Below are 24,974 nucleotides of genomic sequence, written 5' to 3'. Positions count from 1 at the left end.
CTGCAGACAAGGGCACATACCTTGGTTGCAGACTCCTCCTTGGCCCAGGAGCTGGTCGGTGTGTGCAGGAGGCAACCAATCAATGTGTTTCTCTCACATTGACATTTCTCTCTATCTTTCCCTCTTTCTTCCATTCTCTGTAAAAATGAATGGAAAAATATCCTTGGGTGAGGATTAAAAAAGAAAAAAAGAAAAGAAAAGGAAAGGAAAGCTCCTTTCCTATAAAGACCATGACCTTGAATCAGTAATTATGTTGTCATGTATTCATCGCTCTTAGAATGACAGAGAAGAGATAAACATTTATCTTCTTAGTCCATCCCCTTCTCTCCCTTACCTCCCTCTGTTCTTTCCAGTGAACTAGATTGTACGCCTGGGAGTTCTAGCCTTCTCACCATGCCCAGATAGTAAATTATGTTGCCAGGAAGGCATGTTGCTTTGTTGTCATTCCATGCAAGGCATGGCATAATATAAAATAATAAAAACTTTAAAGTCTCTTCAGACCTTATTTTATTTTTACATGGCTTCTTTCCTCTGAAGTTCTTCTAAGGCAATAAAATACAGTGGCAGGGCTAGATGGTTGGTAGCAAGCTTGCTGGCTCATTGTACAGCCAAAGCTTCAACAAATGGGTGTGGGAATCGCCTTTTACAGGAGGTGGTTAAGGGTCTGGACACTGACCCGACTGGCCATAGCTAAGGGGCCAAGATCCAGGACTGAGTCCCAGGCCAGGGCTGGCTTGAGGAGCACTTGCCCGATGCTGAGAACCAGGGCAGCAAGCCACACCCGTGTGTACAGGAAAGAAGGTTCTCCAAGGTGAATGTGCTGTTAGGACAGACCAAGCATTTGGGGCAGAGGTGGAAGGAGTGTGGTGGGGATGTAGAAAAGTATGAGCAAGCCAAGCACGGTCCCATGTGAGTCCTGGGAGTCCAGGGCCATGTCTGGTACCTGGTTTAGAGAACCAAAGGCAGGCCTGATAGTTCCCAGATACCTATGGCAGAGAGTCAGGGAGGCCTGGCATTCCACCCTTAGTATTGCATCTGCCTACTCCTGAGTCTAGATTTCATTCAGTCACCAGAGGGGATTCGTGACATGTTGCAAGGATGGGATGGAATCTCCCTGACAGTGCATAAATATGCCAAAGGGGGAGGCAGGCAGATGGTCTTGGCTTTTGCCCTGCAGCTACCCTGAAGCCATACTTAGTTTCTACTCAAATGTTGGCACCATCAGGTAAGGGACATTTTTTAAATTTAAACTTTTATTGGAATAATTATTGATTCGTGTGCAGTTTGAAGAAATGATAATGGGAGATTCTACATGAACTTGAATGTTTCCCCCAATGGTAACATTTTAGTACAATATCACAACCAGACTATTGACATAGGCCAATCCACAGATATTATTTGGATTTTCCCAGTTTTACCTGGGGGTGGTGGTAGGGTGGGGCGTGTGAGTGTAGTTCTATACAATTTTATCACATGTGTAAGTTCCTGCATCCAACACTACAGTCAAGATATTGAATAGTACATTGACACAAGGATGTCTCAGGTTGCTTTTCTATCACCACACCTATCTCTCTCTTACCACCACCTCCCATATCTCACCCCTGGTAACCATTATTTCTAAAAGTTTATCATTTGAAAATGTTATGTAAATGGAAAAATAGAATCACACAATATTAACCTTTGGGGATTTAGCTGTTCTCACACACAGCAGAATTCCTTGAAGATTCATCCAATCTGTTCCCTTGTTGGGTATGTTTTACTCACTACTTTATCCTCAGCATCTAGAATACTGCAGGCAGGTTCAGGTTCTCAATGACTAGCTGTTGAATGAATAAATGAATTCCCTCAACAAACAGATTCAACTCGATAATGTACCAACAAGAAATGAGTATTTATTTTACTAAGGATCTCCTGGGAAAATAAGGAAGACTGTTCACATGGACCCCCAACACACAAAATTCCCATGCAGGTTCCTGCCATCACTCTTCCCCTATAGGTCCCTCAAAACCTCTTCTGTCCTCCCAGAATTTCCATTTCATGCAAAGCTTACAGATCTCATTAAAAAACCGGACTGTAAAGACGACAGAATGAAGACCATCCCATCTTCCTCAGACTCTCTCCCAGAGGTCTCAGCACCTCCAGTCTTGACAGGGTGCATCAGGAAATGCCACCTGTGGTGGCCGAAGAAAAGGGTGACTGAGGTCAGTATTCAGGTGGCAGGAGTGGAAAAGGGTTGTGACAGTGATCATCACTCACCTACTCGTTATTCTACTTTAAATATTTGAGAAGAGGGTGGGATGAAAAAATGCCTCCCCACCTCCATTCTACTCAATTCCCATTGCCAAACAGCACCCAGACCTAATCATGAAAAAGGGTGCAGTTCTGCGGGGAAGAAAAATATGTCCACGGTGGTTTGTTTACCTTGTTTAAAATGAGAGGTGAAATACCAGACTGATGAGGAAGCTTGGCACAACAAATCTTTTTTTCTCAGTTTCAAAAGCACCAAAGGTCAGTTCCCATGATATCTGACCTTTTTTGTACCTTAATTCCATCGCATTTCATACACAGGCAAGGGTAATGAGCTCAAAATGCTGTAGTTAGCTAAGATGCATGCGTCTTTCTTCAAGGCACCACAAGACAATCCATCCTGTCTTCGAGCCTTCCTTGTTATGCTGCAGGTGGGTGGAGTACGTGATCAGGAAGCTCTACAGGAAAAATCACTCAGCTCTGTTTATTGCTCTGGGAAAGCCACAACATCTCACAAGTGCTCTAAGATGGAAGCGCAGGTACACGGTAAGCTCTCAAGTGTTTGCTGACACACTCCCCTTTTCCTTCAAGGGTTTCTCTTAAGTTGATTCCAATTCAGGAACAATCTGGATCTATATACCCAGACAACTCAACTCACGGAAAATCTAAGTGCATTCGAGCTACATCAGCAGTATTGGTTCGTGTTCATTTCTTCCCAACCAAAGTTACCAAGCGTCAGGCTGACTCCATTAAGAAGGTTGCTTGTCCAGGTTAAATACAAACACCTTTGATCACTTCTTAAGTTGTTTGAAGATTGTTTGGGTGGTTTTTAAATGAGAAGTCTTTCCCATGGCAAATCAGGACATGCAAACAGAAAAGTCATTGCCACCTTCCTCATTATTCAGCAATAATGGTGAGACCATGGCCTCACCACCAACTTCCTTCTGGGGGGTCATTTTTTTATTTTTTAAAATTAAATTGATTGGGGTGGCATTGGTCAACATGAACATACAGGTTTCAGGTGTGAGTTTCTATGTTACAAAATCTGTATATTGTACTCTGTGCCCACCATCCTAAGTAAAGTCTTCTGTCACCCCATATTAGGACCTCCTTCACCTCCCACCCCCTCCCCCTTGGCAACCACCACACTGTGTTTCTGTTCATGAGTTTCCATTTTACATCCCACATATGAGTGAAATCTTACGGTTCTTAGCTTTTTCTGTCTGACTTATTTCACTTAGCATAGTGTTTGTTCTTAAGGTCCATCCATGTTGTTACAAATGGCGCTATTTAATCCTTTCTAATGGCTGAGTAGAATTCCATTGATTACATGAACCACACCTTCCTTATCCAGTCCTCTATCACAGGACACTTTGGTTGTTTCCATGTCTTGGTCACCGTGAGCAATGCTGCAATGAACATAGGGGTGCATATATCTTTGTGAATATATGTTTTCGGGTACATGCCCAGGAGAGGGATTGCTGGGTCATATGTTAGCTCTATTCTCAATATTCTGAGGAATTGCCAGACTGCTTTCCATAGTGGTTAGGGGTGTAGACTCATCAGCCAGGTGCAGAGACACACAGGCCTGGCTGCACCAGCTGCTGGGCTGCATCAGGAAATGGTCTCTTGAGGTCAAGAAGCTGGAGATTACCTCAGACAAGGGGAGCAAAGGGATATGTGGTGGCATTGTGGGGCCCTAGCCAGCCTTTTTCTCCTTCTGGTGATCAGGAAAGGCTTCCTAGAAGTGGCGGGAGGAAGCACCCAGCAAAGTCCTTGTAGGCTAAGGGTACAGTTCAGGATGAGGATTTACAGGTGGATGTGGGTTAACTGAGCGAAGCAGGTGGAGAGTAAATTTCCTAGGAAACAGCAGTGGAGTGAGAGAACTGGAGGATTTCCCCCCCTCTGGTTATTAAAGTTGTATATGGTCATTGTAGAACACCTGGATACATTAAGAAAAGGAAATGAAGGTGTGGCTCAGTTGCACCAAAAGGTCACCTGTTCGATTCCTGACAATGGGGCTTCATCCCAAGTAGGGGGCATTGCAAGAGGCAGCTGATCTGATGTTTCTCACATTGATATTTTTCTCACATTGATATTTTTCTCTTTCTTGGTCTCCCCCCCCCCTTCCTCTCTAAAGTCAATAAAAAACATATTTAAAAAAAAATGAGGAAGACACCCTTTGTCCAACCACAAAAAGGAAACCCCTCAATCATTCAGGTGTGGGTATTTTTTTCCTCAGTTTAAGATTTTTTTTTTTGTGTGCACAGTTTGCATATTAGCAATCACTTTCTAATATACTAGCCCATTAATAACCTGTTGTCATTTTTTCACAACAAATGATTCACGCGTTTTCCCAGGTCACTAAATCCTTCTAATGGGTATATATTACTTCATCTTTGGGACGTAACATGATGTGCACTGCCCTGCTGCTGGACATTTAATTTGTTTGTGTGTTTTGGCTATTGTAAGTAATACCCATGTAGTAACTTTGTGCCTGGGTTTCAAGAGCTCACTCTCTCCCTGGCTCTGTATTCAGGCGCTTGTTGTTTTCTTTGGCTAGATTCCCAATTTTGGATTTCTGAGCCAAAGTTAGAATAACAAGGTTTAGGGTGTTCTTTGAAAGGCCAATAGGTTTGGTTTGATTTATAGGAATACAAGTACTAGCCATTCTAGAATCTGAGAGACTGAAATGATCAACATGGCTGTAGGGCTAAGGAATCCTTATTTCTCAGAAAAGAAAAAAGCTGGGTATGGGTACATGCTAATATGACTTTAGTCCAAATCTCCCCTTCTTCCATTTCCTTATTCTTTCTTATTCTCTGTATCTTTCCACTCAATACATATACTTGGTCTTTTTCAGGCATATGTTCATTTTACTTCATTCATTCATCTATTCATTCATTCATTTCATGTTGGCATGTAATGGTAAGCAAAACCAGCATCTCAACTGTCCTCAGGGAGCAAATGGCACAGTATAGGACACAGTACCAAGGAAACAAACCAACACAATTCAATGGAATGGGGTTAAGAAAATGCTGTGTTGGGAGCCAGGGATGGCTGACATGTGAAGGATAGTACCAGGTAGGTAGGTGATATGGGTGATCCAGATAAATGGGCAGTGCCTCCATCTGGAATCAGGAGACAGCATGGGAAACTTGAAAAAGGTGGACCATAGAAAAGACAAGTTCCAACCAGATCCCCAATTTATCTGTTCTCAAGTGACATGGAATTGGCATTAACTAAAGAGAAGTCTCCAGTGAGTTCTTCAAGGATAGACAGTCATTTATGAAAATAATACATTTTTTGAGACCTAATTCATATACCATAAAAATCCACTCATTTAAAGTGTACAATTTTATGGTTTTAGTATATTTTAAATTGTGCAACTATTGCCACTAATTTTAGAACATTTTCATCACCTCCTGAAAGGAACCCCCATTAGCAGTCACCCCTTATTCGGCACCCCTCTTCCCCAGTTCTAGGCAACCACAAACCTTCCTTCTACTTTATATGGATCTGCCTATTCTGGGCATTTCATATACATTGAATCATACAATGTTTAGGTTCTTTGTGACTGGCTGCTTCCACCTGGCATAATGTTTTCAAATTTCTTTAGGTTGTTGCATGAACTAGTACTTCATTCCTTTTTTGGCTAAGTAACATTCCACTGTATGAATAGGCCATATTTTGCTTACCCATTTGTCAGCTGACAGATATTTGGGTTGTTTCCTCTTTGGGACTATCATGATTAAGGCTGCTGTGAACATTCATGTGTAAACTTTTTATGTGAACATACGTTTTTACTTCTCTTTGAGTATATTCCTAGGAGTGAAATTGCTGTGTCATATGATAACTCTGTGTTTAACATTTTGAGAAACTCCCAAACTGGTTTTCAAAGTGGCTACACCATTTTACAATTCTACCAGCAATGTATGAGAGTTTCAGTGTGTCTACATCCTCCCTCATTTGTTATTGTCTGCTGTTTTTATTTTAGTCGTCCTAGATACAATGGAGTCTCATTGTGGTTTTGATTTGCATTTCCGTAGTAACTAATGCTGTTGAACATCTCACATGTGTTTATTTGTCATTCATACATTGTCTTTGGGGTAATATCCACTCAAATCCTCTGCCATTTTTTATTTTTTAATATATATTTTTATTGTTGATAGTATTACAGATGTCCCATTTTTCTCTCCTTTGCCCTCCTCCACCCAGCTCCTACTCCACCCAGACTTTCACCACACTATTGTCTGTGTCCATGGGCTGTGCAGATAAGTATTTAAATTCTTTGGTTAATCTCTTAATCCTTTGCCATTTTTAAACTGAGGTATTTGTGTTTTCATTGTTGAGTTGTAAGAGTTCTTTATATATTATTGATTTAAGTCTCTTATAAACATAAGATTTGCAATATTTTCACCTATTCTGTGTGTAGTCTTTTCACTTTCTTAATGGTGCCCTTTGAAGTATATCCTTTTTTTAAATTTTTATGAAGTCCAATTTATCTAATTTTTCTTTCATCTTTTCTGCTTTTGGTGTCAAATCTAAGAAACCGTTGCTCAGGTTATAGTCCCAAAGACTTACTTCTATTAATTTTATAATTTTAGCACTTACATTTAGCACTTCGATCCATTTCAAGTTAATTTTTATATACAGTATGAGGCATATGGATATCTAGTTGTCCCAGCACAAAAGTCACATTTTAGGGATTATAAATCTTCCAGGAAGGGAAAAAAATGTAGCCCCTATTTCTCCATCATTCCCTAGAAGATGTTTCCTTCAACCAGCAAGAATCAACTCTGGGCCAGTTCTCTACTGGTCCCAGCAAAGCCTTGGTTCACAGCCCTGGAGACCAAGACAGAATCCTCTATCAGTGGTGGTTGCCATGGCTCCTTCTGCAATGGAGATTTAGAACTCGTCCTCATCTCCATCACAGGGTCCTGGTGGAGCACCAGGTTAAGTCCAGTATATAAGAGCTCAAGTCAGAGTCATACACTCTGGTGGGATTTTCTAGAATTTTCTTTCTTTTTTTAAAACATATTTTTATTGATTTCAGAAAGGAAGGGAGAGGGAGAGAGAGAGACATCGATGATGAGAGAGTATCATTGATCGGCTGCCTCCTGCACACACCCCAACTGGGGACCAAGCCTATAACCCAGGCATATGCCCCAACCGGGAATCAAACTGAGACCTCCTGGTTCACAGATCGACACTCAATCACTGAGCCACGCTGGCCAGGCTTAAAGTACATCCACTATGTTCCAAGAGGATTGAAAGTGACCAATGTTCCTAGATCTCCTACTCTATTCCAAGTGTCTTCGGGACAGGTGAAAATCATGGATGGGTTCCCCGATTTCCCCTTCAGTCTGACATTTGGGTTGAGCAAACAAGAGGTTTTACCCTAGTTCAGCGTTCTCTAAATTACCATTATAATTAATGTCTACGTTGTTGGTGCATTCTTCTCTATTTAAGGCCAGAAACTGAGCTTTCTTATAATAATAATAGCAATAATATGACAACAGCTAATGTGCATTGACAATTCACATTGTGTTTAAGTACTTCACATGCTGGTTCTCATGTAATCCTCACAACAACCCTGAGGTAGGTCCTTGTACCTTTCCCATTTTATGGATGAGAAAACTGAGTATCAGAACAGTTAAGTAACTTATCCAAGATCAAACAGATGGTTCCTGCAACTCCAAAATCCATTTCTTTGGGAGGGAGTGGGGGGGGGGATATTTTCTTATTTAAAATTTCAATTATAGTCAACATGTATAATATTATGTTAGTTTCAGGTATACAATACCATCATTAGACATATTTATAACCTAGGAAGTGATCACCCCAGTGAGTCTAGTACAAAGTTCACCTTCTTAACCGTTTACTTTTATTGACTTAATCTTATTCACGTCTTCATCTTAGGGGCTTGGTTCAGTTCCTGGCACAAAGTGGGTGCTTAGTTAAATGACAGCACAATAGGTGAGAATGGATTACAGGTTCACAGCCTGGGCTTTATCCTCTTTGTCCTCAGTTTCATCATCCATAAAATAGACATAGTCCTTTTCTCTCATTCAAAGAGTTGTTCTGAAGCTTAAATGGAGATTATCTGACACATAGTAGATGCTCAATAAAATTTAATTTTTATTAACAAGCCTTAAAAGCAGTTAAGAGGTTGAATCTTGGCTCCCAAACCTTACTACTCATATGACCTTTGACACGTCATTTAATCTCTCTGTGTCTGTATTTTCTCATCTGTGAAATGGGGAGAATACTAGAATCCACCTTATAGGGCTAAATTTATGTTCTTAAAGTTCATAGAAGAAGTGCCTGCCACATAGTCCCACCTCTGAGTCAGCTAAGATAATGTGGGCAATTCACAGAGGACGCTATTCATATAACCTTGAATGAAGAATGTCATCTTTCTTTTGGGAAGAGCTTTACTCCTGGTGTGGTGAGAGAGGAAGGGGTTAGTTTCCTTGGCATCCAGAGTGTCCAATGGCATTGGAGATGACATGAACAAATCGAGCAACAAACCCAGTCTAATCGAGCATGACATAGCCTCATGTAACAACCATCTCCTAGAACTGGTGTGCAAAGGGATTCTGTGTATTCAGGGCACAGAACACGTGGTCAGGGATAGGACATCACACGGCAGGGATTTTTTTCACTTTGGTGCATTACTATGTCCTTGTCTACAAATAACACTTGTAGTAATTTGCTTCAACAAATCTCCACACATGTGGAGGTGTAAAGCAGCACAAGTGTATGCTTACAGTTCTGGAAGTCAGCAGTCCAAAGTGAGTTCTATGGGAATAACATGAAAGCGTCAGAAGGAAAGCTTCCTTCTGGAGACTCTAGGGAAGAGATTGTTTGCGTGACTTTACCAGCTTCCTCATTCCTTGGCGGATGGCTTCACATCACATCACCCTTCTCCCTCTTCTTCTATAGTCACATCACTTTCTTCTCTTCTATAGTCAAGTCTCCCTCTGCTTCCCACTTATAAGGCCCTCCCCTAATGCATACATTTAGGGTTTGCCGGAAAATCCTGGATAATATCACTATCATAAAATCCTTACCTTGCCCAACCCGGTGTGGCTCAGTTGGTTGAGCATTGTCCCATGCACCAAGAGGTTGCCAGTTCAATTCCTGGTCAGGGCACATGCCTGGTTGTGAGCTTGATCCTCAGTAGGGGGCATGCATGCAGAAGGCAGCCAATCAATGGTTCTCTGTGATCCATGTTTCTCTCTCTCTCTATCTCAAATCATTAAAAAACATTTTAAAATAAATTTTTTTTAAATCCTTAACTTTATGATATCTGCAAAGTCCCTTTTGCCCTAAAGGTGACATTCACGGGTTCCAGGAATTAGGGCCTGGGTATGTTTGGGGGCTATTATTCAGCCACCTCAAGCAGCTCTTAATGCACCCAATAAATACTTGTAAGTGAATGCGTGAATATTAGTCATTTAGTATTGTTATTGGCATCTTCTTGGCAGCCTCCTCATCTTCAAACCTCACCCAAATCTTACCTTCAGTGAAGATTTCCTTAACCTTATTGTAAGATTGCAACTTGCTTCCTCCATCACACACCCCTAATCCCTTTATCCTCATTGACTTCCTTTCTTTCCCCTCCCACCAGCACTTTTTGCCTTCTGACATACTGTACAATTTATTTATTACACTAAGGGGTATTTGGTCATCTTCCACTCTAGACTATAAGCTCAATGATTATATGTGAGATGAGGATTTTTCTCTGTTTTAGTCTGTTTATCCTAGGGGTCTAGTACAGTGCCTAGCACATAGTAGCTGCTTAATACACAAGTGTTGAATAAGTGTGTGAATGACCTTAACAAGTTTCCTTCCAGCAGCAAGTCTGGTTCTTTATCCTTCACTCCCAATCTTGGCTTACATGACAGCGAAGGTATTGCCCGTGGTGAAGCCAGTTGATTCTAGATAACTATGTATTATCCTATTCACGAGTCTCCACCCTGTTCCATTAAAACGCTGGCAATTTTCATCTCTACAACACAGGTGACCTCGATTTTGATTTCCACCAAAATTTTCCAAAAGCTGGTAGGGAAAAGGATGGCTTGGCTTTGGATATTTATTGAAAGATAAACTTTTCAGAATTGAGATGATTGCAGAGTTGGGAGTGGTGTAGGCTGTCCCTGGCTGAAGTTGCTGAGGTTTGCTACTTTGGATGTACTGTTTCTACTCCTCTGCTTGGAGCTAGTGAGTTTGTGGTTTCTGCAGTTGATCAGGCTCAGGATGTCTGCTGTAGAAGGGTCTTGAGCCCCTGAGGGGGCATGGTAGAGGGTCTTCAGGGTCCCCATGGGCTTCCTGGAGTTGCATGTGAATTTATGTGTGTATGTATTGATATGTTAGGAGAGTCGAGTCCACAGCTTGTATCAGTTTCCCAACAGGGAAAGTAAAGAACTTCTGCCCTGCCCCAGCTGTGTGGATTCTGGAATTTTTATGACCCATGACATGTAGCTCAATTAGCAGGCTGCACACAGCTCAGAGAGGAAAGGCAGTAATTTGAAAGGTATGTCCCCTTCCCCTCATCCTCAACCCCTAACAAGACCCCAAGTTATTGTGTTAAAGATGCTGAACCAGGTGCAGTTTCAAGTTGACCAATCTCAGTTTTGGCAAGGTTCTGGAACATTTCTTGAGGCCTCATTTTTTTCCTCAGAGGCAAATTTGAGATGGTTCTATTTTTTTTTATTTTTGTGTGAATACGAAAGTGCTTCAAGGATACAAAATGACATAGAATTGCCAAGTATTAATGACCAAGGGAATATGTGTGTTTTTTGTTTTGTCTTGTCTTTTTTTTTTTTTTTTTTTTTTTTTTTGCTATGGCAACAGACTGGCTTGATCTCTACTCCATCCATCTGTCCATCCATCCATCCATCCATTCGTCCCATGAACATTCATTTCTTCACATCATGCATAAAAGCTACTGTGTATATGACAAAAGCTTTATGTAAAACACTGCTTCTCATAAACCTCATAAAATCACAAATACTAGTAAACTCATGTTCAGAGAATTCAGGCTACTTGTTCAAACTCACATAACTGGAAAGTGATTGAAAACCTAATTCTGACTGATTTCCAATAGTCATGCTTATCATCACCCTCCAAAACACTCCTAAAGACAGAAGAGAGAGAGCCACCTAGCCTGGGGGAGGGAGGAGGAAGAAGGGTCTACCAAATATAGTACCTTGAACTTTGTTTTACCTAAAATGCATGCGTATAAACAGCTGTTATGTTATGGAATTGTAACATGCCCACACTTGCAATAAATTCCTCAGCAATCTTTTTTTTTTTTTTTTTTTTTTTGACTTTAGAGAGGAAAGGAGGAGAGATAGAAGTATCAATGATGAGAATCATTGATTGGCTGCTTTCTGCACACTCCTCCCTGGAAATGGAGCTCACAACCTGGGCATGTGCCCTCACTGAGAAACTAACTGTGACTTCCTGGTTTATAGGTCGAGGCTCAACCACTGAGCCATGCCAGCCAGGCATCCCCCAGCAATCTTGATGTACAAGTGATGCTTTGAGATGGGGATGTACCCCAATGTAGCTCTCTGCTGCAATCCTCACCACACACCCCCATTTCCCATATCAAATGTTTGTTGCTTATGTTTGAGTCTTATCTTCTGGGTTGGACTAGAAGCTCATGGAGGGCAAGATCTGAATCTGCTTCCTCCTTACTCCCTCCCAAGGCCTAGCCCAGTACCCAGCATGAAACAAGTAAACAGACAATTATTGAATTCCTGCCTAACCAAGTCAGGTGGCCTGGGAGACACAGACAAGTATGATGTAGACCTAGCTCTCAAGACATTTACAATTGGGCTGGAGAGGTCAAGGTTCTAGAATCTGTTTGAAAACAATCTTCCTACAACTCCTGGTTGGGATTGTGACACAGCAATAGAAGAAATGGCCTGTCATTAGACAACGAAGTTTCATTAAATAGGGCAAATTTTGTGAAAAGTGACAACCTGTTCCTCTGGAAAGGTAGCATTGTGTCAATTAAAGAGCACACCTTGAAGTCACAAAGTATAAATTATTGATGATGAAACCGCCATTTCCCAAGAGGGAAAAGTGGAGAGCACCTTGCTCTAGATGCTATCTGTTTGCCGGGAGGGTCTCAGCCTCTGGTTGCTTGGCCTTTGATGGTCACATTCGAGTCTTTAGCAGTGCAGATAAGCCGGTGCTCCTTTTACCAAACTTAGGTAGCTTCTGGGTTTATTAGACTCCATTCTAGTCATCAAATACAAGCTCACTGTGATGTGATGAAATATGTAATTAGTAGCTCACAAACTTTGCAATGAAGCAGGGAGTCAAAATCCTGGTTCCTCAACGAATCAGCTGAGGGACATGGGACAGAGTTTCAGCTGACCGAGCCTTGGTTTTTGAAACCAGAGCCTGGAGATCCTAGTCCTTACCTTGTAAGTTGCTGTAAAAATTCATTGGGGTAATGGACATAAAGCTCCCTGCACAGTTAACTACACTAGGACCTCCATAGGTGGGTACTAGTCTCAGTGGCAACTGTAAAAAAATTAAGGAAGTGATCTATAATTTAGCTGATGTCATTTGTATGATGGTTATAACTATTTTTTATTGTTTTTTTAAGCAAACAATTACTAAGCCCTTGCTATATGCCTGACATTGTGTTGAACAATTGCACCTGGATAATCTCATTTATTCTATGCAAAATCATCCATACCAGGATCCATAATTATTGCCACTGGAACCTGAGACTTGCTTGACCGTTTAGATAACACAACCAGGGTCACAGAGCTGGAAAGTGACAGAAGCAGTCTGGCTCCAGAGTAGAAAGGAGCTAGGAGAGGCTTCACAGTGGTGGTGCTGGAGCGATGAGCAGACTTTCAGACATCAGTGTCATGGGAGAAATCCAGGCGGAGGGAAAAGCAGAAACAAAGAGGGCAGGATGAACAGCTCGCTCTGCCCAGGCGTTTAGGTGTCTGTGCAGGGGCTGTGGGATGGAGGATGGAGGGGTCTAGAAGATGAGGACGGGGAGTGAGGAGGGGCCAGATGGTGGGACATCTCATGTACCAAGCACAGGGACTAGGACTTTTACCTGGAGGACGTGAGGGCCAATGAAGGACGAGAAAGACAGGATCACTGGCATGTAGGAAATGTAATCTCTCTGCCTGTGTTCAAAGAGAAAATGACTCTGGGAAGCATATTTGAATAATTAGGCCATCTCCTACTTTCCAGCTAAATTACTACTTTCTAAATGTTGTTTATGTGCAAGTCTCACCCTTTCCCCTGCTGGCCAGTAAGTGCCTTAAATGTCGACTCTAATTACTTTTGTTCTCCCACAAGTGCCTGATATGATAGGTGATTAAACATTCTGTCAAATGCATAAGTGATTTAAAAATGAATGAATAAATGAATGAGTCTCTGAAAAACTGAATTTTAAGTGTGTGTGTGTGTGTGTGTTGTTGTTGTTGTTTTAGAAAAGGATGCATTTGAGGCGGAGCATAGACCTAAATGGGAAAGAGAAAAGAAAACCTCCTAGAAGAAAGCATAGGAGGATAGTATCATGATCGCAAAGATTTCCAAACAGAACTCACCATAGAAGAGAAGGTTGAGCCCTGGCCAGTGTGGCACAGTTGGTTGAGCTTAGTCCCATCCACCAAAAGGCCACTAGTTTGATTCCCTATCAGAGCGCACGTCCGGGTTGCAGGCTCGATCCCCAGTATGGACATGAAGGAGGCTCGCTGCTCCAACACCACCTCTGTTTTTCTCTCTCTCCTTTCCCTGCTCTCTCTAAAATCAAGAAAACATATTTTAAAAAAGAGGTTGATAAGTCAAACTTCATTAAAATTAATTTGAAGGAATATCTGCATCCCTATATTCATTGGAGCGTTATTTACAATAGCCAAGGTTTGGAAGCAGCCCAAGCGCCCATCTGTAGATGAGTGGATAAAAAAGCTGTGGTACATTTACACAGTGGAATACTTCTCAGCCATAAGAATAAGACAGCATGGATGGACCTGGACAGTAGTATGCAAAGTGAAATAAGCCAGTCAGAGAAAAACAAATACCATACACTTCACTTATATGTGAAATCTAATGAACAAAATAAACTAATAAACAAAATAGAAACAGACTCATAGATACAGAGAACAGACTGACAGCTGTCAAAAGGAAATGTGGTTAGGAGGTTGACAGAAAAAGGTGAAGGGATTAAGCAAAAAATAAAATTCACTAACACAGACAACAGTATGGTGATTACTAGAGAAAAAGGGGATAGGGGAGTAGAAGAGGGAAAAGGAGATAAATGGCAATGGAAGGAGACCTGACCTGGGGTGGTGAACACACAATACAAAATACAGATGATGTGTTATAGAATTGTACAACTGAAACCTATATAATTTTATTAACCAATGTCACCCCAATAAATTCAATAATTGTTTTTAAAAAAGAAAAAAAAATAATCAAAGACATCATTAGAAGAGTGAAAAGGCAAGTCACAGAATTGGAGGAGAAATTTGTTTCCATATATACAATAAAGAACTCCTACTAAAAAATCAAATTAAAATTCAATTTTTTAAAATGATGCAAAACTTGAACAAATACTTTTTAAAAAGTTATTCAACTGGTCAAAAAGCATATAAAGTGGTGCTCAACATCATTATTCTCAGGGAGATTAAAATTAAAATAAGATATCACTTCACACACACCAGAATGGTAATTAAAAGACTGACACCACCAATTACTTAAGGATGTGGAGCAACTGGACCTCTCACATGTGACTGGTGGGAGTATAATTTGATACAGTCACTCTGGAAAACTGTTTGGCAGGATTTGCTAAAGCTGAACATATGTTCACCCTATGACCCAGCAACTGAACCTGGGCACAGCTACAAGAGAAAAAGAGCGCATACATCCACCTGATGACTTGTTTAAGGATGTTCGTACAGCTTTATTATAACAGCACCAAACTGGAAACAGTCCAAATTCCCATCAACAAAAAATAAATTGTGGCATATTTGCACAATGGTATAGTCCCAATAATAACATGGAAGAGTTTCAAAGACGCTATATTGAGTTGAGAAAAGCTAAATGCATAAGCAGCAAAGTGGAAGAATTTCAAAGACACTGTATTGAGTGAGAAAAGCTAAAAGAATAATAAAAACTAATCAATAGCAATATTGTCAGAGCAGTAGCTTCCTTTGGGAGGTATTGACTGGAAATAGACCTGACGGAACCTTCCTGGTTACTGGAAAAAAAAATTTTTTTATCTTGATCTGTGAATCACCTGGTGATTTTACAGGTGTATCCATAAGGAACAATTTACTGCATGATATATCTCAATAAATATATATTTTTTAAAGATTAAAAGAAATGGCCCTGGCCAGTGTGGCAACTTGGTTGAGCATTGTCCCATGAACCAAAAGGTTGCCAGTTCGATTCTCAGTCAGGGCATATGCCCAGGTTTTGGGTTCGGTCCCCAGTTGGGGTGCTGATGGGAGGCAACCGACCAATGTTTCTTTCCAACATTCATCTCTGTTAAATCATTTTTTTAATTAAAAATGTTAAAGTTAATTAGTTTCAAAGCTTGCTGGCTAAAGAGGTCTAACATATTTCAGAAAATATCACATGAATTTAAATGTTAAAAAATAAAATTAAAGGCTGGAACGTGAAAGGAGTCGAATGAAGTGTTTAAAGAACTGGAGTAGGAAATTTAAATGTCAGTTGGAATTAGAAAATAAATTAAGTTCACCTAAAGCCTAGCATTAATGTCAGGGAGAAACAAGAAGTGAGGTTGTAAACTCAGACCTGATGGTGCCCTGACTGTAGAGGTGAAGAAACTAGATTTTTTTTACTTGAAAGGAAACTAGAAGCTGGGCAAGAATGCCATTTAAAAACCAGGATGATGATTGATAATAAACATAACAACACTTCATTTATTGAGCACCTACTATATGCCAGACCCTTTTGTTAGCACTACTCCTATCCTCTCATTTAATCCTCACAACCACTCTCTAGAAGTTATTATGATTAACCCAGTGGTACAGAGGGAGAGACTGAAGAAGGGGAGTAACTTAAGCAGAGTCTCCAAGGATAGAAGAAAGAGGGGGTAGGCAGTGAGGAAAACCAATGAATTAAAGAAACTCAAATGACTTCACAGATGTTTAAACAGATCTAAATGTATCGGCTATAATTTTAGGGGGAGGACAAAAATTCACTATCTTTTACATGCTTTGGGGTATATAAACAACATCCAACACCCAAATCAAATTTACAGAGTACAAGTGCAAAGTGGTGTACCTTTAGGTAGTGAAATGAAGTTTCTTGCACTGGTCTTAGTTTGGAAGACATTATTGGGACAACCTATGCCCAGAGCTATTATACTGTAATCGTCTAAGGTTTGGAAGTTTCCCTTCAGGTCCTTTGAATCATTGTTGATAATTCATCTTCCTCTAAGTTTGCAATGTCAGGTTAGAAAGCAAGGGATGAAAAGGTGCAGTAAGCTTCTTCTTTCTCCCTCACCTTCCTCTCTTCCTTCTTCCCCAGTCCTCTGCTCTCTTCCTCCCTATGGAGAGAAAAATCTCAGTTCTCCTACCCATTAGCATTTATTCATTTGGCAAGTATTTACTGAGCACCTAACTATGTGTCAGGCACTGTGCTGGGTGCTAAGGAGTATAGCATCAACTTAAGACAGACATAGTCACTGCCTTCATTACAACTTAATTAGTTCACTGGTTTCTGAGACACTTCTCTGAATATTGTATAAATATAAGAAACAACTAAAGAGTTATAAATACTGAGATGTTCTCTGACTCAGCAATTTGGAAGAGCTTAGATTTTCGGAAAGAAATGGGCTATATATAGATTTGGATAAATGGCAGATTTACCCCAATAAAATATATGAAGACCGCCTTAAAATGAATCAGAAGAGACTGTCTCAACCAAATTAATGTTTAACAAGAGTGAACTTGGTGTAATGGAAAAGCTTATAGGGCTGGAAGGCAGAAGCTCAAGGCCTGTCTGTTCCGCCCGATGAGGTCACATGTATGACCTTGAACAAGCTGTTTGCTCATCTTAAGTTTTCTCTTCAATACAATGAATCCATTGGATTTGATGACTTGTAAAGAGCTTTCAAACTATTCGTTTTTTTCCTTTCATTGGATTCCCATTCCTATAACATTTATTAAAAAATAAAACCCCAAACCCCAGGGTGATTCTTTTCTTCTTTGGGGGATCATTTTTTCAAAGCAAAGCAAAACTGTTCTCTTTTCTTTTTGCAAGTGAAATTGTTTGTTTTTTTTTCTGATTGTAAAAAATGATACATGATCAGAAAAGCACAGAGTAAAAAACCTCTACAATGATACCACTGAGGTAACTATGTTTTCACCATCATTGTATCTGCAACATGTACCAGTAGGTGCTTAATATCTGTTGAATGACTCCTGTTAATATCTTGTGAACATCCTTTGGACCTAAAATAAAACAAGTCCTATTTCTGAGGGTTGTTTAGCCTCTAAACCAGAAGGGGACAGTTATAGTCACCAGAGACTGAAACTGCTGGGATGATATCGGATCTCTTTATTATATGTTTCACAATAGCTGGTGTCTTACATCTAAGGAATGTTGAGAGACAATAACACCAAATACACCTTTCTGATGGCCATACACAATATCAAAGCCAGTTCAGTTTAAGCAATATCAAGAAAGGCTGCAAAACATTGCCCAACCAGGAGTGGCTCCTATAGCAGATGGAAGGATAGGTTGTGCCCCTCTCTGCAAAATCCTTCTTCCTTTCCTACAACACTGGGATGAGTTTTCTTGGGGCACCTGAATTCGACTCAGCAATTTCTATTGAGAGCTTAGCATCTCTTTGATTGTTAATTCCCTTCTCAGTAAACCAAGATGGGTTTCTGATTACCTCTGGGAGTGAATTAAAACCCAATCCTGTCTGCAGACATATGCTGCATCTTTATTTCCCAAATTGAATTAGTGGCTAATGTTGAAAAAACTGGGACATTCAATATGTGAATGTGAATGTTCAGATCTCTTAAAAAGTTGCTGGATTTGGCACCACTGGGCATGTGCAATCAGCTGAGGAGCATCCTCCCACTTGAGGCGGGTGTGTGTCCTCAACTCCCTGTAATCCCACCTACCCCTATTGTGTTATATCCTGCTTCTCCTGCTCAATTACTAAACTTGCTACCTCTAACTAATTACCTAAAAGAATGAGGGGGCATCTACTAAGCACTCTGGAGAAGCACACAAACCAACTTATAAACCAGTTAATTACAGTGCAGTGAAGTCTATGCAACACAGAACATACGAACATGGCCTAGCATGGGGACTCTGCCATGAGAAGCTGGTTGGAGGTTCCCTGAAGGTCATTTTGAGCTGGATTTTGAAGAATGAATGTGAGTTATTCAGGAAAATGGGTTGTTGGGGAATACTGCAGTGAGGGTGGTATTGAAAGCATATACAAGTTCTTCTGCTCATTAGCTGCTCTCAAGCCACCAACTACCTTGTACCAGAGTGATGCTGGTCTGTCTACAATCCTTAACCAGGGCCTCTCATTCCTTCCTTCTGTCACAACATCAGAGAAGGTTCATCCTTACCAGGAAGGACCTGCCTGACTAATTCCCACTCACCTCTTCAATTAAGACAACACTCCCATTTCGGGATAACTGGTTACGTGAGGGTGATTCTGTTATTTGAGTTCTTTGTTTTGTTTTGGAACCTCTGGCATCTGAAGAGTAGACCAGCATTCCAAGCAATGAATCAATAAGAATTCATCAAATGTCTACATGGTATAGAGAACGCTCTCTGTCCTGAGTATCATTTTGACCTGAAAAACAACCCAGCTGAGAAAAAAATGACAAACACAAATAAACTAAAAATATAGAACATGATTCAGAAAACATTTATTGAGTGCCTGGTATTCACAGTTTTTTAGATTCCTCCATCTACCTGCCCTCGCCAGTGTGGCTCAGTTTGGTTGGAGCGTTGTCTCATGCACCAGAAGGTCTTGAGGTCGGGGATTCAATTCCAGGTCAGGGCACATATAGGAGGCAACCTACTGATGATGTCTCTTTCATATTAATATCTTATTTCTCTCTTTCTCCTCTCTCTCTCCCCTCACTTCCTCACTAAGATCAATTAAAAAATATTAATCCCTCCATCCAACATTCACTGAGCACTACTAGGCACCGTACTTGGCACTTGGAAACAGAGACATACAAGGTAGCAGGTGACATGAATAAACTCATTACAATAAGTTTCCTGCCAAAGCAATGTTCAAAACACAGCAACAACTTGGAGAACAGTGTTGTTTGCTTTCTGGGATACTGGGCAAGTATCACGGTGAAGAAAGTTGCTCATCTTGTTTTTTACTGCTTATGACATTTTACAACAAACTCAAATGTACAGAGACTAGTACAACAAATTTCCATGTACCATAACCCGGCTTTAACAACCAATCGCCACTTTTGATTCACTACACCCCCACCTGCTTCCCTGCATCCCTTCCTTTTGTTTTGAAGCGAATGCTAAACATTTTTTGTCATTTCACCCATAAATACTGAGCTGTGTTTGAAGAAGGGACTGTAAATTTCTAGACCTTTCACTGGTTGCATCCTTTTGCCAGTGACTCTAGTAGAGTCCTATACCCTGATTGCTAGCAGCAACTGCAAAGCCTTGGCTGATTCAGGATAAAGACCCAATACTTCATTGGAGCCTTTGGCTGAAAGAAAAGACTGAGTTGATCCCGTGAGAACCACATCTCGTCTTATCTGGATTGAGGATCACATTCTTCTGGTCCTTGGTCCTCATAAAATTGCTATTTCTTTAAAGCTTATTGAGCACCTGTTTGTACAAAATGGTGACTACATTCCACATTCCCAGTGCCCTTAGCAGCCTAAGGGCAAACCTCAGACAATATGAGGCTTGCCTTAAACGTCAAGCTGATCCAGAGTTGCTTCCTGTCATCAACGAATGTCTGGCCTCTCTCACTTCCCACCCCTTCAGCGTTCTCTCTCTCGCGCGCTCTCTCTCTCTCTCTCTCTCTCTCTCTCTCTCTCTCTCTCTCTCTCTCTCTCTCTCAAAGATCCCAACATCCCTGCAGGTACTCAACCCAGAACATTATCCTGGACTCCACTTCCCTCACAATTCTATCTACTCTTCTAAAGTCATCCACTACCGCCAACAGCCATCATCAGCCTTCCATCTAGGCCATCATTCTCTTCCCTCAAGTACTGCGATATATAAGCAACACACACACACACACACACACACACACACATTCTCCATGCAGCGGCTGAGTGATCTTTATAAAAAAAAAACAACTACAATCCTCTCAAAGCCTTTTCATATCTCCTAACACTTCCAGGAACCAAGACCAACTACCTTCCTTCCCACAGCCAAGGAGGCCCTGCAGAATGTAAGACCTGCCGCTTACTTCTCCAGCTTCATCAGCTACAATACATCCCCTCCCTAGGCCGCAACCAAAACGCTCTTTTCAGAGCCTGTTTTCTCGCGTCTCTGCTCTTACTTGAGAAGCGGCTTTTCTCTCAAACATAATAAAAACTACACCTACTGCGTCCTTGCTCACATGCTAGTCCACAACACTAAGAAGTCATCATCTTCCGGTTGCAGATGGAGCGGTGAGGAACGGGCACCGTGCCCACGGTCACACAGCTAGAGTGGAAGAGCCGAGACTCGGGGATCCAGAGGCCGCCGGCTCGACCACCGAGCCCCGGCCAGCCGCACAGCCCTCCTGCGCCGCAAAGATCCCTCCGGGTGGTGGACAGGCTCTGACAGCGCGGGGGCGGCAACCCGCGGGCCCTACAGGGGAACGACGCTTCTGATTGGCTGCCTCCAGCGATGGCGGGCGGGAGGGAGGGAGCGAGAGCGTGGGGGCGTCGCGGAGAAATGACGTAACGCAGCAGGTCCTTAAAGGTACCGGCCGCTCGCGCCGAGGATGGCGCAGGCGCGGTCCGAGGGCTCTCGCTAGTTCACGGATCACGGATAGTCGGATAGCCGGGCCGGACGGGCGCGCGCGCGCGCGGGCTGTGTAGACGGGAGCGCGCCGGACGCGGACAGCCCCAGGGGTCCGGCGAGGCGGCGTCCGGGGAACAGGACTGGCCGGCTGACCAGCGGGCGCCGCGATGGCCGAGGGGAGCGCCGTGTGCGACCCTCAGCACGCCGCGCGCCTGCTGCGAGCCCTCAGCTCTTTCCGCGAGGAGTCCCGCTTCTGCGACGCGCACCTGGTCCTCGACGGGGAGGAGATCCCGGTGCAGAAGAACATCCTGGCGGCGGCCAGCCCGTACATCAGGTGAGGAGGGGGCCGGGCGCGGCGGCGCTGCCGGAGCCCCGGGGGCGGGGCGGGGCCGGGCCGGCCGGGCGTGGCTCTGGAGTCCCTGTCCACCCACCTCTCCCCCCGCCCGCAGCCGCCTGGGTCCCTCCCGGCAAACTCCCCTGCTGGGCCCCCGGGACAGCTCCGGGGTCTTCGCCCACCCTCAGCCTGGGCCCCACGGGACCTTCGCCCCCCTGTCGATGACCGACGCCGGAACCGGGCCGCAGTCCGTCGGCCCTCCTCGGATTCCCACAGCCCCGCTCTCGTCCGGGCCTCCGAACCCCGCAGGCCACCCCCCCGACGCCGTCCCGGACCGTCCGGGGTCCCGGACCCGCAAGCAGAGCGGGGCCGCGCCCGCGAAGAGCCGCCCCTCGCCGGGCCCAGCACGCGGATCCCGGCTGAAGTTTGCGGGCGGCTCGCCTCCTAAGCGCCGCGCAGCCGGCGGGGCCCGTGGCTGGCAGCGCCGCTCCCGCCGAGAAGCCAAACAAGCTCCACGCCGGGTGTGGGCTCAGGGAAAACCCTCTGGTACTGGATCGTCTCCTCCGGTTGGCGATCCGACCGCCCAGCCTGAAGTTCTCTGTCCATTGTGCCTTTTCCACTTCCTTGTGGGAACTCCGTTTAAGAGAAGGGCTGTGCATTAATAGACACACACGTCCAAGTAAGCTATAGAGAATGTTAAAACTACTGCAGTTCTCAGGATGCAGTTAACAACTAGAGGACCGAGAAATGTTAACGACTCGGAAAGCATTTTAAAACTTTAGGAAAACAAAGCTTAACCTGATTTGCCATTCCAATTAACCTGGTTAAAGGTTGACGAGATAGTGATTAACCAAGTGTATCAGATCTTGTAGGGAAGGGGGGCTGTTAACTGTCTTACAGCAATTTTCTTGCAAACTGGGTTGCTCTTTTAATAAAAGAGGAAAAAATTGCTAAAAAGCTGGAGATACTTCCCAGTAAGCTGGTTAAAGATAGACTGATAGTAGAGAACTCACTAGAATTGACAAGTCAGAGTAAGCAAAATGATGCGAACGGCATTCTTAAGTGCCTTGCCTTAGCAGAACTCGGTACCCAAACTACACTTGAACCTTTACACGAGGAGACATTTGTTCCGAGTCACAAGCAGTTCAAATGCTCTTGTAACTTCTCAGGGCTCTTTTGTAAATAAATTTTTACTCTGTGATTTTATTTTATTTATTTTTAAAATATATTTTATTGGCTTTTTAGAGAGGAAGAGAGAGGGATAGAGAGTTAGAAACATCGATGAGAATCATCGATCAGCTGCCTCCTGCACACCCCCACCTGGGGATGTGCCCGCAACCAAGGTACATGCCCTTGGCCGGAATTGAACCCAGGACCCTTCAGTCCGCAGGCCGAAGCTCTATCCACTGAGCCAGACCAGTTTCGGTTCACTCTGTGATTTTGAAGGTGGGGTTGTGGTGGGAGTCTTTGTTAGTAGGGTGTTTAGATTGCTGATATGACAACTCATAGCTGGCATTTCAGAGGTGTGAGCAATCAATCTCAAATTGGAATCAGTGGCCAGAGTCTTCCCGGTATCCAAAGTGTTCCGGGGAAATCCTTAAGAAAACAACTCTAGATGCATTATTGTTGTAGTTCTTTATGTGGCATCCAGCCAGCTTAAAAGAAAATTTGCAAATCCTCAAACACATGCTCTCTACTCTCTTTTCATGTTTTGTTTTTCTCCATAGCACTTACCACTGTACTATAACCTATATTTTACTCATTTGCCTTGCTGCTCATGCCCAACCACAATGTAAGCTCAGTGAGGCCAGGCATTTTTCTTTTGTTCATTATCGTGTCTCTGGCAGCCAGAAAACAAGTGCCTAGTGGTTTAGCAAAGGTGAATGAGGGACTGCCTGCGTTTCTGCCACAGCCAATTGGACATTAGAAGGTGGCTCTGTTACATTTCCACGTCTGGTGCTCAGTTATCCCTGGCTGAGAAGGGCATGGGAGCTACTCTCCCCCTTCAGCTTTTACTTTTGCAGCCGTGCATTGTTGTAGATGGCTTGATCTTGACTTCAGCTCATTGGTCTGATAAGTGAGGGATAAAATCTGTCTTCAGCTGATTTAATCTTTGATCCATCCTATGAATGAATATGTAATAATGTGTTGAATATGTCACCGGTCTGTACATAAGTCTATAAAAGGTGGTAGGCCGAAACCGGTTTGGCTTAGTGGATAGAACGTCAGCCTGCCACTGAAAAGTCCCGGGTTCGATTCCGGTCAAGGACATGTAGGTTGCGGGCACATCCCCAGTAGGAGGTGTGCAAGAGACAGCTGATCGATGATTCTCTCTCATCGATGTTTCTAACTCTCTAGCCCTCTCTTTTCCTCTCTGTAAAAAAAAAAAAATCAATACACAATATATTAAAAAATAAATAAAAATAAAAGGTGGTAGTATTCTCTGCTATCTCTGCTGAATTACAAAAGCTGGGATATCCACTTGTGATGTGGTGGCACACAGTGAGAATATTTAGTTATGTGAAATGCTGTTTATTTAACATAGTAATTGAGGTATGAAATGTTACTAATCAAAGTAGCGAGCCAAAAAGGACTTCATTTCAATTCTGTTGCTTTCCACAAGAAAATGGGGCTCAGTGGGCATCAGTGACTTGTCTTACCATGAGGCTACTGGTACTTAATGGTTGAACTAAGATTAGATGCCAGGCTAATGACACCATGTCTCCTACTCATTTACTATACCAACTTAGAGCATTACTTGTATTTAATTATTCTTCGTGTATACTCTACTACTTACTGACATATGTTATGATTTCAAGTGCTTTTCAAGTACTTTCATATACTGTCTCATTTTGATTTTCTTTTTTTAAATACATTTTATTGATTTTTTTTACAGAGAGGAAGGAAAAGAGATAGAGAGTTAGAAACATCGATGAGAGAGAATTATCGATCAGCTGCCTCTTGTACACCCCCCACTGGGGATGTGCCCGTGACCAAGGTACATGCCCTTGACCGGAATCGAACCCGGGACCTTTCAGTCCTCAGGCTGACGCTCTACCCACTGAACCAAACCGGTTTCGACTTCTTTTTCTTTTTCTGAATTTTAGGAGTCATTTATGAAAGCTGGGGACAATGAAACAAGGAAGGACTGAGGAAATGAGACTAGGCTGCTCTGCTTTGGCTCATTAAGTCAGAGAAAAGGGGCCTTGGGATCAGGTTCAGAGAGTTTGTCTGGGACAAATTGCTGCTGCCCATCATTGGATCTTAAGAGTTTAGGAGACGCATACCTGTGGGGGGGGGGAAAGGATGAGGGGCAGCGTGGGCATGCTCTTGGGAGGAAGAGCTCACCTTGATTTTCATTTTCAGCCATCGTGTGCTGTAGGAAGGGCAGATGGGT

General features: G+C 42.8%; 1 protein-coding gene and 1 long non-coding RNA gene across 3 annotated transcripts in view; one reads left to right on the top strand and one right to left on the bottom strand.

Annotated features, from left to right (window-relative positions):
• Positions 1–274: 274 nt before the first annotated feature.
• On the bottom strand, positions 275–20,986 carry LOC118721003. Its single transcript, XR_006741846.1, has 3 exons — positions 20,840–20,986; positions 3,476–4,077; positions 275–2,705 (listed from the first exon to the last, which is right to left on the bottom strand). It is a non-coding gene; the product is annotated as an uncharacterized LOC118721003 (long non-coding RNA).
• A 242-nt stretch (positions 20,987–21,228) lies between these two features.
• GAN (gigaxonin) overlaps positions 21,229–24,974 on the top strand; it is a 51,336-nt gene continuing 47,590 nt past the window's right edge. Inside the window, exon 1 of one of the 2 annotated variants that reach the window (XM_036441573.2) lies at positions 21,229–21,577. In XM_036441573.2, coding sequence (XP_036297466.1) covers positions 21,411–21,577 — 167 coding nt within the window. In that variant the 5' untranslated portion in view covers positions 21,229–21,410. The remainder of the gene's footprint in view (positions 21,578–24,974) is intronic. The other variant, XM_036441574.2, reaches the window with a different exon arrangement.

This window comes from Pipistrellus kuhlii, unplaced genomic scaffold (assembly GCF_014108245.1).
Source record: "Pipistrellus kuhlii isolate mPipKuh1 unplaced genomic scaffold, mPipKuh1.p scaffold_m20_p_17, whole genome shotgun sequence".
NCBI classification, from domain to species: Eukaryota; Metazoa; Chordata; class Mammalia; order Chiroptera; family Vespertilionidae; genus Pipistrellus; species Pipistrellus kuhlii.
The sequence above is the reverse complement of the archived record's forward strand: the minus strand, read 5'-3'. Positions and strand labels throughout refer to the sequence as shown.